The sequence below is a fragment of the Vulpes vulpes genome, chromosome 9, assembly GCF_048418805.1.
Source record: "Vulpes vulpes isolate BD-2025 chromosome 9, VulVul3, whole genome shotgun sequence".
NCBI lineage: Eukaryota > Metazoa > Chordata > Mammalia > Carnivora > Canidae > Vulpes > Vulpes vulpes.
The window spans coordinates 94,718,265-94,736,618 of NC_132788.1; the positions used below are offsets into that span (position 1 = coordinate 94,718,265).

At 41.3% G+C, this 18,354-nt stretch overlaps 1 protein-coding gene across 6 annotated transcripts in view; it reads right to left on the reverse strand.

The window, feature by feature from the left end:
* The window catches only part of KLHL18 (kelch like family member 18), a 54,169-nt gene that overhangs the window by 18,937 nt on the left and 16,878 nt on the right, over positions 1-18,354 (reverse strand). For 4 of the 6 annotated variants that reach the window (XM_025989079.2, XM_025989072.2, XM_025989085.2 and 1 more), the window contains one exon: positions 2,263-2,393. The exons of the other annotated variants lie outside the window; for them this stretch is intronic. In XM_025989079.2, coding sequence (XP_025844864.1) covers positions 2,263-2,393 — 131 coding nt within the window. The remainder of the gene's footprint in view (positions 1-2,262; positions 2,394-18,354) is intronic. 6 annotated transcript variants of the gene reach the window in all.

An 18,354-nucleotide genomic window follows, 5' to 3' on the forward strand; every position in this document is an offset into this window, starting at 1 on the left:
CTCACTACTGAATGAGCCAAACAGTGGTTACTTTTGAGGGTTCACTTTCTTCCTATTTTCCTGCATGCATAAATAGTATGGAAATAATCACAAAATACTTACCAAGTCCTTTCCTATGTTGCTATAATGTCGTCATGTTTATCATTTTTAGGGGTTGCTATAAAGTATTTTAACACATAAATATGCTATAATTTATTTCCTTTATTGGTAGACCTAATAACTAATAATGTCTTCATAAATAATGTATTTATTATTTTGGGGGGATATATTTCTAGAATGAGATGCCGACAAATTTTTCTGCCTTAAAATTCTGGGAAAGGCACTCCACCAGGAAAGAACTCCAAGTTCCATCTCAGGGCTGTATGTGGCCTGGCCCCTCTCCGGCTCTCTGACCTTGTCATCTTCCATTTTTAGCCCTTGCTCTATCCCAACATGCCAAACACATTCTCACCGCAGGGCCTTTGCACTGCCTGCTCTCTCTGTTTGGAGGGCTCTGTCACCAGACAGCTCACTCTCACTTTGATTATGGTCTTGGCTCAAACGTCACCTCATCACAGACACCTTCCCTGATCACCCTAGAACAGCAAAAACCCCCACCATCACTCACTTTACTTTTCTTGCATCACTTTTACTTGCCTCCCTTATTGTGCATGTGTGCAGTTATTGCCAGATCCCCGCAACTAGAAAGTTGGCACAATTAGAGGCACAGTTTTCTCAGGGCTATATCTCAGTGCTTACAGTAGCACACATGACAGGTGTCCAGTCTACTTCTGCTAAATGAAGCACTTGGACTGTGCATGGCGAGGAGCATAGCTCCTTCAGATACAGACCTCAGAGCGTGTACAACTGCCCTTGCAGACCCACTTCTGTGTCTTTCCTTATAAGTAGCTGGCCTTGGAGTGGGTATATAAATCCTCTCCATGTGCTGGGGCAGATCACTTTCAATCATCCAGAGGGTACTACAGTTTCTTGGCTCCTTTACCCCTAGTTTCCACCACTATGACATTAAGAAGGTAAGCAACAGATGACAGGTTATTGGCTGATGTTTTAGAGTCACTGGTTTATTGTTTCTCCTCTAACAAGAATGTCATTGCTCCGAATCACCCTGTGTGTCTCGTTTGCTACTGCATTCCCAGACTTCAGAACAGTGCCACACACATAGTAGGTGCACAGTGGAGCCTTGGATATAGCTTATGTTATAAACATACAGCCTCAGTTCATACTTGCAGGAAAATCAAACACAGAATCAGTCACATAAACATCCTTCTCCTTTTCAAAGCCCCAAAAGGCATACTATGAAATATGTTTATATAAAGTCTTCATACAGTAATCAGGAAAGTATTTCCATGAAGAGGGTTCAGTAGTAAGCGACTCTGCATGTCAGGACAACTTTAAGTAAATACCTAAATGACATGATTTCAGTGGTTATGGTACTCCCTCTTGCCCCTAAAATTCATCTAGAGCAGAATTTCTTAGTCTTGGCAGGACTAATATTTGTGGCCAATAACAATTTGTTAGGGAGGGCTGTCTTGGATGCTGAAAGGCATTTAGGTGGGATAACTTTTGGGCTTGATCTCTTTGGGCTTCCATTTTTCTCATCCATCAAATAACCATGATTTTGCCATCTTCTGAGTCTGTGTTGTCCCATATACATATAATAGCCACCAGCCACACATGGCTATTTGAAATTATTTTTAAATTAAGCAAAATTTAGAATTCAGTTCCTTAGTCCCACTAGTTAAAATTCTGGTACTCAGCAGCTACATATACATATGGCTAGTGGCTACCATTCTAGAGGGTACAAATACAATGTTTCCATCAGTGTAGGGAGTTCTAACAGACAACACTGTTCTAGATTGATGGGAAGAGCACTGAATGAAGACACTTAGTTGAAAAACTATTTTGCCAGCTATAATGGTTAGCACAGGAAAGTGCATAGAACATTCAACCAGCTTTATACCCAATTCTAATTATAACAAGTATCTTGGATGCTATATCTCAATGCTTCCAGTAGCACACATGACAGGTATCCTATTAAATGTGGTTCTCTAATAGAGTAAAAACACATTGAAATTGCTCCTTGATTTAACCCTGTCTCAGGCCACCGACTGAGGTTCTAACTGGTTTCCTAATCACCCACTGTGTGCATGGAGCTGTGCGAGATGCTGTGTCCCACCGTGGGCTCCCCAATGGCGCCACATACAAGGGCTGAAGCTGTGCCTGGGAAGCTACGGACTGAGAGACCTAGGGGAGAAATTGTACCTGGGGTCCATTCCTTGCATTACAATCTCATCCTGCTTGCATTCCATCATGTCATTTGTAAACATAGCGTGGAAGTACGGGATTGAGGCTGCTAAGACGATCCGGTGGGCACTGAATTTGTGGTCCCCAATCTGCAGACAAAGTGAAATACAAAGAGAGACTCTGAGGAATGCCAATACAAAACACAGCTGGCCAACTGGTCCCTTCCCTGGCTTCAGCCTCTGCCCATTGCACAGGTACTGAAGGCATCCCAGTAAATGACAGCTGAGCTTATCACAGAGACCCAGAGATTTTCAATTCCACATACTTAGTTGCGGTAGAAGAATGTAAACAATACATTTTCATGAGGCATTAAAATGGTTTAAAAAAAAAAAAAAAAGCCCGAATGCTTCTAGTAGTAGTTTTTACTTATATGGCAGTCTCAGTGCACTGCTCCTAACTCCTCGCCAACTCAGACACCTGATTTCTTTAACATGTTCTCCTAATCCCAGTTTTATTAAAGGCAGATTAGAAGAGACAAACTGTCCAAGAACCCTGGAACTCCTGATAGTAGGCTCCTCAAGAAGAATACACACACAGTGGCAGGAAGAGATAGGGAGAAACAATACCAGACTTGAACAGGGGCTCATGTAGGGTGGAAGGACAGAGCAGGGATGGGGGGTACAGATGGGGGGTGGTCCTGGGGCAACAACCGGGCTGTGGTAGGCCACATGGAGCCCAGAGCTCCTCTCAGGAAAATGACCCTGGCAGCAACCAGATCAAACAACTGGTACTGTGTACTGGCTGGTGCCCTGCAGGGCGCACAGGGCTCAGGCCACACAGGGACAGAGGCCAGCTCTCTCCAACTTGTATTGCACCCTCTCGACAGACACATCCTTAGCCTGGGGAGTCCTATAAAGTGCTTTCCAACTATCTGCCAAAAGGATAGTCCTTTTAACAAGCCTTGCCATTTATAGCTTCTAGCCATAAACATTTCCACTTAAGAACTTTCTAGTCTTCAGAAAGAACAAAATAGTCTCCCCATCCCACCCCCTAAATTCCATAATAGTGAAATGCCAGAGTGATCTCACTACCTGATGCTCTTTTCTTTCACATTTATTTAGATATTCTAGTTCAGGTTCTGTCACTTCAGCCTCTTTGCCACTTTAGATTTATTATCTGTAAGCTGTCCTTCAAGATCATACAATCTTTAAAAAAAAAAAAACTGCTTAAAAAAAAAGATCATATAATCTTCCAAATACCAAAGGATTGATGAGGATTGATTCAGAGGCTATGAGCTTCTCACCTAATCCACATGTGGCTCTGCTATTGGTGTTGAGGACGGTAAGTGGCTGTGTGCTTTGGGGGTTTTCATACTTAAAAAACATATATATCAGTAAAACATGGAAGTATTTCTTTTTTATTTTTTTAAAGATTTATTTATTTATTCATGATAGACATAGAGAGAGGCAGAGACACAGGCAGAGGGAGAAGCAGACTCCATGCCGGGAGCCTGGTGCGGGACTCGATCCCGGGACTCCAGGATCACACCCTGGGCCAAAGGCAGGCGCTAAACTGCTGAGCCACCCAGGGATCCCAACATGGAAGTATTTCTTAAAGTTGTTCTATATAGTTTTTTTTTTTAAAGATTTCATTTTTTATTTATTCATGGAGAGAGAGAGAGAGAGAGAGAGGCAGAGGTAGAGACACAGGCAGAGGGAGAAGCAGGCTCCATGCAGGGAGCCCGATGTAGGACTCGATCCTGTGTCTCCCAGGATCACACCCCGGGCTGCATGCGGCGCCAAACCACTGCGCCACCGGGGCTGCCTATAAAGTTTTTAAACTGGCAGTTTCTGGTTCCCTTATTCCTGCTCTCAGGAGCCATCTCTTTCTTCTGGTACTTATCTCTATCTTTCCTTCTTTTTAAGATTCATTTGATTATTTTAGAGAGAGACAGTGAAGATGAGTGAGTGGGCATGGGGGGAAGGGCAGAGGGAGAGAATCCTCAAGCAGACTCCCTGCTGAGTGGGGCACCTGAGGATGCAGGGCTTGATCCCATGATCCTGAGATCAGGACCTGAGCCAACATCAAGAATTGCATTCTTAACCGATTGAACTACCCAGGCGTCCTATTTTCCACCCTCCTAAGTAATGTGCCTCTAGTAATAGTTCTTGAATTTTCATTTCTAGTTATTACTTGTAATATCATATCTCCCAACAGCCACCCACAATCCCTGCTTCCTGGCATTCATACCCTTGCGCAGCCCTCTCCCACACTGTCTCAGGACTGGTCTGTGTGGCTGACACAGTACAATAGAAGTGACGGTGTCATCTGAATGCATGCCACATTCATGGCTGGGTCATAAAAAGCACTGTACACTCCTTTTACTGTCTCTCCCGGATCACTTGCTCTTGGGAGCTGAGTAAAGGAACGACATATCCTGGGGAGAGCTGTACAAAAAGAACTAAGGCTTCTTTCTACCGCTATCTGAATGAGCCTGGGAGAGGAGCCTCCAGCTCCAGTCAAGCCTTCAGATGCCTGCAACCTCATGAGAGATCTCTGAACTGCTTCTGAATTCCTGACCCACAGAAGCTGTGTGATAATAGGTATTTATTATTTTAAGTCACTAAGTTTTGGGGTAATTTGTTAGGCAGCAAAAGAGAACTATTACATTACCTACTTAAGCCCTGTGATGGAAGAGCAGGATTTTGTTCTGACATTCTCTTCACATACAACCCCACTTAGTCTCCCCATCTTTCCAATATAATTATGTCCACTTTTAGTTAAATTAAGAGTTGCATTATTAGGTCTATGTGAATATTACTTGCAGCCAAGCCATGATGTATGCTATGATTACATTTCCTTTCTTACAGAATCACCGCCCCCCCCGCCCCCCCCCCCGTGATAACAATAAAGTGTAAAACTCCTTTTAATATGTTCAATCAGGTACCCTAGCAGCTTGCTCCTAGGGTATTCCCTACTGGAACTCTGTCCTCACAGGAATCCCTTTCACTTCACCTACATTGGAATCCATTTCCTGAAGTCCATTGAGTCCTCTTCCTGATTTATCCCCTTGTTCTGATGAAAAGCATCTTCTAGCAGAGTGGCTTAAGAAAGGGTATTCTATAAACTGTTTTTGTTTTTTTTTTACTCATAGCACTCTGACACCAAATGTGTGGGTTTTTTTTTTTCCCCTCACACAAACCAATTTTCCAACTCTCCAGACACCAACTGGTATCCTCTAATATACTTCAAACCTGACATGAACTCCCTAGGGCTGGTGCACGTTAAGGGCTGAGTCCCACAAGACGACCTCTGCTTCAGATGCCAACTGCAAGTCTGGCCCCCTTGTACTTCTGGGCAACTGGCTATAAAGTTGGGGTGGGAGTGGGGGGTGGGAATGTTCCCTACAACCTTCTCCTCATGTGTGATAATTTGCTAAAATGGCTCACTGAACTCAGGGAAAACAATTTACTATTACTGGTTTATCACAAAGGATGCAAAGAACAGCCTGTTGAAGAGGTACAGAGGGCAAGGTCTAGAAAGGTCCTGAGCACAGGAGCTTCTGTCCCTGGGGAATTGAGGGGTGCCACCTTCCCCACACGTGGCTATGTTCACCAATCTGGAAGCTCCCCAATGGTCAAAGGGTGGGACTGGAAGTTCAAACCCTCTAATCATATGGCTGCCCTCTCTGGCAACCAGCATCATCCTGAAGCTATCCAGGGGTCCACAGAGAGTCACCTTATTAGCATAAACTCAGGTGTGGTTGAAAGAGGTTTGCTATAAATAACAATGGACACTCCGCTCACTCAGGAAATTCGAAGGGTTTAGAAGCTTTTGTGCCAGGAACTGGGAATGGAAGAGCAAATATTATAATAAAGGATGCTCTTATCACCCCTACCACTCAGGAAATTCCAAGGGTTTTAGGAGCTCTGTGCCAGGAACCAGGGAAAAAGACCAAATATGCATTCTTTTTTTTTTTTTTTTAAAGAACTGTGTTTTTTTAAAAGAGATTTTATTTATTTGAGAGAGAGAGACTGAGTATATGAGAGGTGAGAGGGGCAGAGGGAGAAGCAGGCTCCCCCCTGAGCAGGGAGCCAGATATGAGACTCAACCCACAACCCTGGGATCATGACCTGAGCTAATGGCAGGGTTTAACTGATGGAGCCACCCAGGTACCCGCCCAAATTCATATTCTTATTATATCACAATATCATAGGGCATATGCACAAAATGTCTGAAAATGTCTTTATTAGCCTTCAACCTGGGTGATAGTTCAGCTGGCTATAAAATTCTAAGTTGGGAATATTTTTTTTCCTATTAGAATTCTGAAGGTATTGCTCCATTGTCTTATACTTTTGTCGCTTTTGAGAAATTTAATGCCCTTCTCAACACTAACCCTTAGTACATAACTATTTTCTCTAGAAGCTTTTAGTACTTTCTCTTTATCCTCAGAGTTCTGAACTCTTACAGGGTTACACCTTGGTGTTGGGTTCTTTCATTCATAGTGCTATCTCGGTTACACCTTGGTGTTGGGTCATTCATTCATAGTGCTATCTCAATCTACAGACTTTATTTTAGTTCTGGAAATATCTTTCCATTCTATTTCTTTGATAATTTCCTCCTCTCTACTGCCTATTTTTTTTCTCTCATGAGATTTCCATGAGTCAGGTGTTAGGTCTCTTGGAATGATCCTGCATTTTTTCACCTGTTCCTCATTTTGCACCTCTTTCATTTGGTCTTTCTCTTAGGAATCTTCTTCAATTTTATCTTTCAATATTTCTGTGGTTATGGTATTTTTAATTTCCAAAAGGTCTTTCTTGTTTTCTGAAGGTTCCCTGCCCCACTTTTTATTGAAAGAATCTTCTTTTAAAAAAAGATTTTTTAAAAAAGATTTTATTTATTTATTCATGAGAGACATAGAGAGAGAGAGATGCAGAAGCAGGCTCCATGCATGGAGCCCGACATGGGACTTGATCCCGGGTCTCCAGGATCACGCCCTGGGCCAAAGGTGGCATTAAACCGCTGAGCCACCCGGGTTGCCCAAAAAAATATTTTATTTACTTATTCATGAGAGACAGGGAGAGAGGGAGAGAGAGAGAGAGAGAGAGAGAGAGAGAGAGGCAGAGACACAGGCAGGGAGAGGGAGGGAGAGAGAGAGAGAGAGAGAGAGAGAGAGGCAGAGACACAGGCAGAGGGAGAAGCAGGCTCCATGCAGGGAGCCCGATGTGGGACTGGATCTCTGGACTCCAGGATCACACCCTGGGCCGAAGGCAGATGCTCAACCGCTAAGCCACCCAAGCGTCCCTTATTGAAAGAATCTTATTCATCTTTCATGAATGCAGTATTTTCTCTAACCTCTCTCAAAATATAGTTACATTTTTTCTTCTCTTTCTCTTCCTCCTCTCCGCTTTTACTGTTTCCTCTGAGTTCTTTTCCCCCCATTTGGGGAAAAGGGGTTTTGGTCTCTGTTTTTTATGCTAGAGGCTTGCTTTAAATGCCTCCTGACACTTGGCTCTCTGCTCATACTTTTAGAAGCTGTTTTAAAGTTCTGTGTGGGGGTGGCTAGGCTCAATAACTTGTGGACTTCTTATCAGGGAGATCAAGCAAGAACCTACAATTTTACTGAGGACTCCTAAAAGAAGTACCTTTACGACTTTTTCCTCTGGGGCAAACTTTATCAGAGATGGATCTTCCAATCTCTTGCATGAGAGTGCCTGCCTGCAGGTATTCTGAATCTGAGTGAGAGAGGGGGATGGTTCTATCATGCACTGCTTAGACCTTTGCCTTATAGCCCTTATTTTCAGTTTTGCTCCATATTCCATCCCCTCTTCTATGCTTGGTATGCCTCAGGTTCAATATGTAAGACTAAAACTCCTGTCTCCTGGGAGAGTAGAGGAGGAGCTGTAGGCAACTAATTGTTTTTCACACAGACTTTCAACTAATCTTCCTGTTTTCAGTATTTTGCTTCTCCAATTTTGGAACTATTCCAGAGTTCTGCATTACAAATCCTCTTTCTTCCTAATTTCTCCTCCAGCAGGCACTTTCAGTTCCTCTGGTCAAGTTCAGCACACTTCATACTTTCTGGCTTCAATATTCCATTGATCTCTCATTGGCTGATATCTCTTCTCTATTATATTAATGGTATTATAGCAGGGCAGAGGGGTTAAAATATATGTTCAATTACTTGTGTTAAATTGCCATGCATTTATTTTTCATCTGGAAAGTAAATAGAAGACAAAAGAACAAACTGTACGTGCATAAACAAGGTGACCTGGATTCCCCCCAAAAGCTCAACTAAAGAGAAGGCAGGCCTATCTTGGGATATGCTAGCCAGATTACAACTGAATTCTGTGGTCTGTTAATTAAAGGGAAGAACAAATTTGTCTTTATCTACAAGAGGGAGACCAAGATGGGAAAGGGTCTGGAAGTTGCACCTTAAGAGGAATGGTTAAGGATAGCTCATTTGTAAAAGATAATTCGGGGAGAGAGGTGGGATACAGTAGCTGTCCTCAAGCCCTAGAAGGGCCATCACATGGATGAAGGCAGATCTAAAAGTGACAGGGAGGCAGATTTTAGTTTATTATAAAGAATAAGAGCCTATCACCTAAGAATGTTTAGGGGAGTCCTTCACTAGTTCCAGAATTATTAAGGGAACTTTCAATACTACAATCCTAGGACACTTCATTTTTGTGAAAAGCTTTAAAAAATGCAAATACTCTCATTTATAATCTCAGTTGAAAAAAGTCACTCAAAAAAAGAGATGATCATTTATTGAGTTCCTTTTTGCTAAGTACCCACTATACATTCTTTTCTCATTTTAGTCCTCATGGCAACCTTCTACATTAAGTAGCTGCTGCAAATTTCATTTTGTAGAAGAGAAAACCAAGATTTAGAAGTCACGTAACTTGCCCCCAAATTAAGTATATAAAAGAGAAAGAATTATGCTCGAGCTGTTTATTAGTGGAGCTTGAGAGGGATCCAGTAAATAACACACCTCCTCCCAGCTCAAGTTCTCAGCCAACTGGGAAATTTTTGAAATAATAAAAAGCCTACAAGTGATAAAAATTATATCAAATTAAACACACACATACACACCAGTGAATAAAAGTAAAGCTGGGGAAATCTAAGTAAGAGTGGTAGATTATATCACTATCAATATCCTAGTTGTGATGTTGTACCAGTTTTGTAAGTTATGACCATATGGGAAATTGGGCAAAGGGTATATAGGCTCTCACTGCTATTATTTCAAATAACTACATGTGAATCTACAATTATCTCAAAATAAAAAGTTCATTTAAAAAAGGGGACAGGGCACCTGGGTGGTGCAGTTAAGTGTCCAGCCTTTTGGTTTAAGCTCAGGTAGCGATTTTAGGGTCTTAACATTGAGCCCTGCATCAGGCTCTGCAATCAGCACAGAGTCTGCTTGAGTCTCTCTCTCCCTCTCCTTCTGCCCCTCCCACTCGTGCATGCTCTCTCTCTAAAATAAATAAATACATCTTTTTATAAAAAAAAACATAATCAATTAAAAAAGGACAAAGCAAATGGGAAATAAAAATATTCTTTTATTATTGATAAGCTATGGCCTACATGGGAGGACAAGTATGTTTCCTATTTTAACATCTTGAATTATTCAGGCCCATGCAAAGGCCACTTTCTCCACTGATCTGCAATTATACTGTTACCTCAAATCTTTCCCACCTATCCATTCCTAAGATGGCAAAGAAATGTGAAATGGTAGAACAGAATTTACAAAAAAATAATCAGTGAGCAACATATAATTGGTTGGTCAGAAAGGGCAATACTATTTGGTATACATCCCTACTTTTAATCACATTTTGCAATGCCCACTCTCAGGCAATACTTGTTATAAAAATATACCAATAGAATGGAATAAGACTTAATTTAAGGTATTGGAAAGAGTCAGGGCAAGGGCAGAAGAAAGAAGTGAATCTGTGGGATAATGAAACACTCTGAACTGAAATAATTAAACTCATGATCACATATGGAAGCTGCCTGGGCTGGTTCAGGATATGATATCAGGTCTCTGTGCACACAGCACACACCTAATACACTACCACTCACACTACCACTTAATAAGCACGTGTATGAGCACCAGCCATGTAACCACTGTGGGATGATATACAATGACTAGCATCTAAAAAACAAATTAGGGGCAATCACAGGACCTCCTGGGTACATAAACATCTCCAAATTTACTTCGAAGAAAAAAGAAAGAAATTCCAACTGAGAGCTCAAACAACTTCCACTAAAACTGCAGCAAAGACTTAGCACTTGTGCCACTTGGCTTCTACAAAGAGTGGATGTATAACCTCTGTCTGAGCTTGGCGCAGTACGATCTGAAGAGGAAACTGAAGCATTTCTCCTCACCTATAGGGTTCCTCCATGTATTTTTTAAATTATGAAGCCCCTGTAGCTTTAATGCCCATTAACAGTTTTGTTTGGAAAATTAAGAGCTAATAGAGCTATAAGGGGAGGAAGATAAAGTTTAAAAACAAGTCAATGGGTAACTTAAATCCACATGTGCTGCAACTCCTCTACTCAGTTTTAAAAATCATGGAACACACTATTCCTTTGATAAATATTAAAAATCAAAGTGGCCTCCATGCTGCAAGTATACATAGGAAAACGATATGATATGAAGCTGGAAAAGTAGATACGGTACTTAGGAATTCTACATTTTGCTTTAAGAGCATTAGGAAACCAGGAAGAGTCTCTAAGGCAACAGGGCCACTCTGCAGGGAGAGCATGAGCTGGGAGTTGCCATTCACTTAAATCAGAAACAAGTGAGAGGGGCTATGTTGGGGGGTAGAAGACCAAGTCAAGTTTTAGACAAGTTGTCACTGAGTGCCTGGGAGGCATCCAAGCAGAGATGCTGTGTAGGAAGTGGATGGTATGTCTGGAACACAAAGAGATGGAGTCTAGGCTCAAATGACACATTCAGGATGTGTCAGTGTAGAGATGAGAAGTGGTCACTGAGAGAGAGAACTTGGAGCACAAAGAGGGTTTAAGACAGCCTGGAGGAAGTCTAACATTTAAAGCTCACCTAGTAGAGGATGCATCTACAAGGCAATAGAAGGAAAGTACAGAAAGGAAGAGAAAAGGAGAAGAGAAGCAAGGACACGCCTAGAGGAAGAGAAGAGCGTGGGAGCAGCGGTGGCAGTCAATGCCACCAGACAGGCCGTATGGTAAACACAGAAGCTAGAAGGCCCTCACCAGCAAGGTCACCTCATGCAGGCTTCCTCCACCCTTGGCTTCCCAACTTATGAGATCATTCCCATTCCTCTGACTTCTCAAGAGGCTTTTTTTTTTTTTTTTTTAAGATCTTATTTATTTTAGAGAGACAGACAGACAGACAGACAGACACCATGAGCAGGAGGAAAGGGCAGAGGGAGAGAGAGAAGCAAAATCCACGCTGAGCAGGGAGCCTGACACAGGGCTTGATCCCAGGACCCTGAGATCACGACCTGAGCCAAGGCAACTGACTGAGCCATCCAGGTGCCCCTCAAGAGTTTTTAAGATCAAATATAAAGGTGTGGGATCCCTGGGTGGTGCAGCGGTTTAGCGCCTGCCTTTGGCCCAGGGCGCAATCCTGGAGACCCAGGATTGAATCCCACGTCGGGCTCCTGGTGCATGGAGCCTGCTTCTCCCTCTGCCTATGTCTCTGCCTCTCTCTCTCTCTCTCTCTCTCTCTCTGTGTGACTATCCTAAATAAATTTTTAAAAAAATTAAAAAAATATATAAAGGTGTAAGAAAATAGTTGACATGTCATTTGACCAAATCACCTCAGCCACTCCAAATTCCTGAAGTTCCCACGGGGAAAGAAGTGTTGTCCTGTGCAGACCATGCTGATGTTGCTGCCAATCCTGGGTCATTTGGATGGATGCATCTGCACTAATTTGTCCCAGCTTGGCCACCAATGGGGTGGGACTTAAGGGCACATTTACAAACCTGTCAGAGGTTCTCCACAAGGATATAATCTCCACAAGATGAATAAATAACTGGATGGATGGGCTCTGGAAGAGACTGAAGCTAGTTAGCTTTTTCTGAGCAGGGCCTCAGAATTGCAAAGTTGGGCTTATTAAATTAAGTGATATATGATACACAGAAAAATACCCTAGCACAGTGTCAGGCATTTAGCAAAGATTTAACAAAAGTTATTGTTTTGCACCCAGTTGAGAGCCACAGTCATAGAAGACTAAGATATAACTAACTGAAATCCTCACAAGTCCAGTCTGATTTAGAGAGATTAAAACTCTTGAGTTTCAGAGCCCACGCTCTACTACAGATATAAGCAAGCTACCCAATTTTACTATACTTTGTTCCAGGTTGGCTTGGATTTCCAGGTAGAATTATTACTTATGGTAGTATAGCAAGGAATATAGCTTAAAAAAAAAAAAAAAGTAAGATTCTCAAGAAAAGCACTATAAATACTGGTAAAGTCACTGTGATCCACCACGCTATTAGACAATATAAGAAAACACAGCATTAAAGGTCAAAATATGTGCCCATCTCCTTTATCTGCTCATCTCAGGGGTGACAGAGAGTACAAGCCATATGGTACATATAAATCGTGCCAGCTTCCAGGGCAGCTATTCTTTCTGTAATGATATAGGCAAATCTCTTCCCTCCACCCCTGAGCCTCAGTTTCTTCATCTGTAAATAAGGGGCTCTAACTAGATCAGGTTTCTCAACTGGTAGTAATTGTATTAATAACACTAGCCTGGGATGCCTATGTGGCTCAGTGGTTGAGTGTATGCCTTCCACTTGGGATGTGATCCTGGAGTTCCGGGATTGAGTCCCAAGCCTGCTTCTCCTCCTTCTGCCTATGTCTCTGCCTGTCTCTGTGTCTCTCATGAATAAATTAATAAAATCTTAAAAAAAAAAAAAAAAAAAACCAAAAAACAAAACACTAGCCTAACATGAATTCGGTAAAGCTTTTCTTTTTGATCATGATGGCATCTACACACATCTGAAAAGTAATTATACACACATCTTAAAGGCATCATTTCTCTGCCCAACAGATTGGAGCACGTGTTGATGAGGGCCCCTGGCGATAACCCTGCAGAAGCCCTGGGGCACAGAAAACTCTGTACCAGAGGTTCTCCAAGGTCCCTCCTGGTTAGTAGAGTCCGAGACCATAAGCAAAAGGAATGAGAAATCCTGAGCATCTCATCATCCACTTAAGTTTTGACTTGCTTTAACACTTACACACATGTGCACACATGCATGCACACCTAGCTTCCGTGTTTTTCCTTGGAAAGACTGGGAAATTTTCCATTCACAGCCCTGCTTTGGTGGTATCTTTAGATCAACAGGGATAGTGTAGCATGATACCACAAATTCTGTTCCCTATCAAAAGGCAGGTGGGGCTCAAGATTCAACCAGCTGCTTATTCAAGCAGGAAAAGCAGCATGGCAAAATCTGAGTTGGGAGTAATCTGAGACAAAGGAAGCAAAAGATATGCCCAGAATAGATTTCTCTTTGATGGAAAACATTTTGATGTTATTGCTCCTACCTTCAAGCATCTCACAATGAACATAAATAAAACACGAAGTAAACACTTAAGTGCCCAGCCTGTGCAGACAGATTACACTTGGGATAAGTGGGATTTAAGACTAAGCTTTCAGGCAGTCACATGAGATGCTGAAAGTGCATAATGGTAATCCATAATTTTATTGAGGCACAAATTTGAATCATAAAGGCCATGAAGCTGGTAAGAATGTGTTTAAGAAATAGAGATGTAGTAAGGATGGATTAATCTCTAAAATTCCTTTAGCCTAGAAAATCAGTAATTATAAATCCTTTAAGACAGCATATCATGGTAGATAAGAACAAGTATCTGGAGCTAAATCACCTGGGTTCAAAACTAGGTTCTGCTGTATGCTAGCTGCATGATTATGGGCTATTTATTCAACCTCTCTGTGCCTCAATTCACATAACTGCAAGATAAGGCTAAAAAGTACCTCCCTCACGGGGTTACTGTGAGGATTAAGTTAGCTAACATCTATAAGGCATTTAAAATAGTGCATGGCATATATTAAGTGTGATACAATAGCTTGTTAAATGAATAAAATGTCCTCAAATTTAAAACGTTATAGATATTATTTTTAAGACCTTTAGAGAAGGGGTCAGCAAACTATAGTCTATGGACCCAAATCTGCCCTGCCTTGTTTTTATGTGGCCCATAACCTGAGTCTAGTTTTCACATTTTTATTTATTTGGGGGAAAAATATTGAAAAAAGACTAGTATTTCATGACATGTCAAAATTATATGAAATCCAAATTTCAGTGTCCACATACAAAATTTTATTGGAACACAGACATGTCCATACCATGGCAAAGTTGAATAGCTGTGACAGTGATTCAATGGCCTGCAAAGTAAAAAATATTTACTATCTGCCTCTTTACAGAAAAAGTTTGCTACCCTCTGCTCTAGAGTCATAGGGAACATATATTACAAAGAGGGATTGAATACATTCTTTAGAAAGAAGATACTGATCACTTATTTAAGACCCCTCACCCCACATCACACCTGATATGCTAGTAGTCACGACTCCTCTTGCTGAACTAGTATGAACTTTGTGGAATCCAATAGTGTCTTATACAAAATGCTCCTTTTTAAAGGAAATGAGCTAAGCCTGAAATAAAGGCATTCACCCTGGAGCCATTAATGACCTGTATGGGCCTGCCTACCACCAATGTCATTTTTTTTTTAACTTCAGTTTTTTAACCATAGTTATACAATTATTCTTTTCGCCCCTTGCCCCCATGGAGTGTAAATGCTAATTAGGCTCAGCAATCAAGTAGCCTTGTCCATCAGAAATATAAGAGGGAGGCAGCCTGCATGGAGAGGCTTTGAAGCATCTGCTTTCCTACCTCAGGTGTCAACCAAGTTCCCACCTTATTCAGCAACTGCAAAGCACAAAGCCAGCTCAGGGCGGCACTCTGCCACCAAACAAAGTCTTATTCAGATGTTAGATGAGTAGGGCTATTCCATATTGGAGATGTCAAGCCTCAGTCACAGGCACTGTATTTTTCTGTTCTTACCCATTCCAGTAGTAGACTTCAGACTCCCTGAGGGTCTTGTACATCACTTTTATAGCTTGGTAAATAGTCACTAAAATTAAAATACTGACTCTATCTTCAACAGCAGCCCAGAAAGTCAACAATTCCCTGTGAAAATAAATTAACCCCACAGAAGACGTAGCACTTTCACTGAAGGTTATAGTCAAAGTGGACAGCAGGTTCTCTCAGTTAAATTTAGAAAAGCATATTGGAGATGAGGCAGGGACCCTTATGATTTTCCACTCATGTCCTTCAAATTGTTCTTACTTATATAAATAGATACAGTAAATCTGCATGTAATTGTAGCACTTGAGGGCTACTATCATGACAATCTATTATCTATTATTTACCATTAACTACAGATATCTAAATAGCTATATAATATAAAGCTATTAACTATAATGTTAATAATAAATAGTATGTTAACTATTACTTATCCATAATATAATGATGATTAAAATAGTCTATTACTGAACTATTTTAGGTTACTTGAAAGTTAGCAGAAAATATTCGTGGTTCAACACATGCAACTAAAAACCTTCCAAAAACATGACTAGCTATAGACTCCATCACATGTCGGCTCTGTCCAGTGCTCCTTACCTTCTTCTGGGATCTTCTATCTTCATTCCAATCACACTACATAGCATATGATCTAAGCCCTATCAATGAATGAGACCCTGCCTTGGGACTTCTCAAATGAGAAAGAAGAGGGACAATCCTCCCAGGATAGGCAAGGAGTCATCAGATGGTCCAACACCTCCATGTATGAGAAACCACTGTGCAGTGGGAGGAGGGTGTTGACCATTGAGGGAAGTGTCTTGGCAGCATTCAGTCCCTGGCCCATCATCAACACTGTCCTTTTTTCCAGCTTGATTACATGAACCAATAAATGGCTGGTCTTGCTGAGGGTAATTCTGCTATTAAGAGCCAGAGTTCTGAGCAAGGCAGTTCAGAGAAAGCCCTGGGGAAAAGCAGAAAAGGGGGACCTTCCTGGATTTAGTAGATGGTTATACCTAAAGGTGGCTTTACCTCTGAATAGGTCTCTGTGGTGCCTCAAGGCCCCCATTCTACTCACCAGTCAGGTCTTAAAGGATTATAACACTTATACAATAAATGCAATTTCTTCCCAAACTGATGTGCGGATCTGATGCAACTCCTATCAAAACCACAGCAAGATTATATTTATAGATATAGACAAGATTCTTCAGGCAAAGGAACTAAAATAGCTGAAACAATTTTGAGTAATAAAGTGTAAATGGCCTCTAAGCACATGAAAAGATGTTCAACATCATTAGTCATCAGGGAAATGCAAATCAAAACTACCATAAGATACTACTTATATACAAACGATAGCTGGCTACCAAAAAAACCAAACCAATACAAAAAAACAAAACAAAAAAATCCAGATAATAAATGTTGATGAAGATGTGGAGAAACTAGAAGTCTTGGGCAGCCAGGTGGCTCAGCGATTTAGCGCCGCTTTCAGCCCAGGGCCTGATTCTGGAGACCCAGGATCGAGTCCCACGCCAGGTTCCCTGCATGGAGCCTGCTTCTCCCTCTGCCTGTGTCTCTGCCTCTCTCTCTCTCTCTCTCTCTCTCCTTCTCTGTGTCTCTCATTAATAAATAAATAAAATCTTAAAAAAAAAAAAAGAAATTAGAAGTCTTGTGTACTTCCTACTGCTGGTAGGAATATAAAATGGTGCAGCCACTACAGCTAAGTCTGGAGGCTCCTCAAAAAGTTAAACATAGAATAATAACATGACACAGCAACTCTGCTCCTAGGTATATATCCAAAAGAACTGAAAGCAGAGTCTCAAAGAGATTCGTGTGTTCACATGTTCACAGCTGCATTATTCACAATCACCAAAATGTGCAAACAACCCAGATGCCCATCAATAGATGAATGGATATACAAAATGTGATATATGCATACAACAGAATATAATGTAGTCTTCAAAAGGAATGAAATAAAAAAAAAAGGAATGAAATCAAGAGAATGAGAAGATAAGCCACAGGCAGGGGGAGGAAACGTTTGCAAAAGACATATCTGATAAAGGGCTACTCAAAACATACAAATAACTCTTAAAACCTAACAATAAGAAGACAAGTGAATTTTTAAAATGGGCAAAAGGCTAATAACAGCCATTTCATCAAAGATACACAGATGGCAAATAAGTATATGAAAAGGTGTTCCACACCGTGTCATGGAGAAATGCAAATTAAAACAAGTTATCTCCATGTATCCATTAGAATGGCGAAAATCCAGAACACCGATAACATCAAATGCTGACAAAGATGTGCAGCATCGGGAACTCCCATTGACTGCTAGTTGGAATGCAAAATGGTACAGCCACTTTGGAAGACAGTTTGGCATTTAAAAAAAAATAAAACTAAACATATTCTTTTTTTTAAAAAAAATATATTTATTTATTTATGAGAGAGAAAGAGAGAGAGAGAGAGATGCAGAGACACAGGCAGAGACAGAAGCAGGCTCCATGCAGGGAGCCCAACATGGGACTTGATCCCCAGTCTCCAGGATCACACCCTGGGATGAAGGCGGTGCTAAACCACTGAGCCACCGGGGCGGCTGCCCAAACTAAACATATTCTTACCATATAATCTAGCAATCACACTCCCTGAGATTTTTCCCAAAGGAGCTAAAAACCTATGTCCACACAAAAACCTGCACATGAATGTTTATAGCAGCTATATCTGTAATTGCCAAAAGTTAAAAGCAACCAAGATGTCCTTCAGGAGCTGAGCGGAAAAATAAGCTGTGGTCCATCAGACAATGGAATATTATTCAGCACTAAAAGAAATGAGCTATTAAGCCTTGAAGACACAGAGAAACTTTAAATGTATATTACTAAGGGAAAGAAGCCAGTATGAATAGGCTACATACAAAATGATCCCGACATTCGAGAAAAGGCAAACTATGAAGACAATGAAAAGATCAGTGGTTGCCAGAGGTTGTGGGGAAGGAGGGATGAATAGGTGGAGCACAGATGAGTTTTAAAGCAGGGA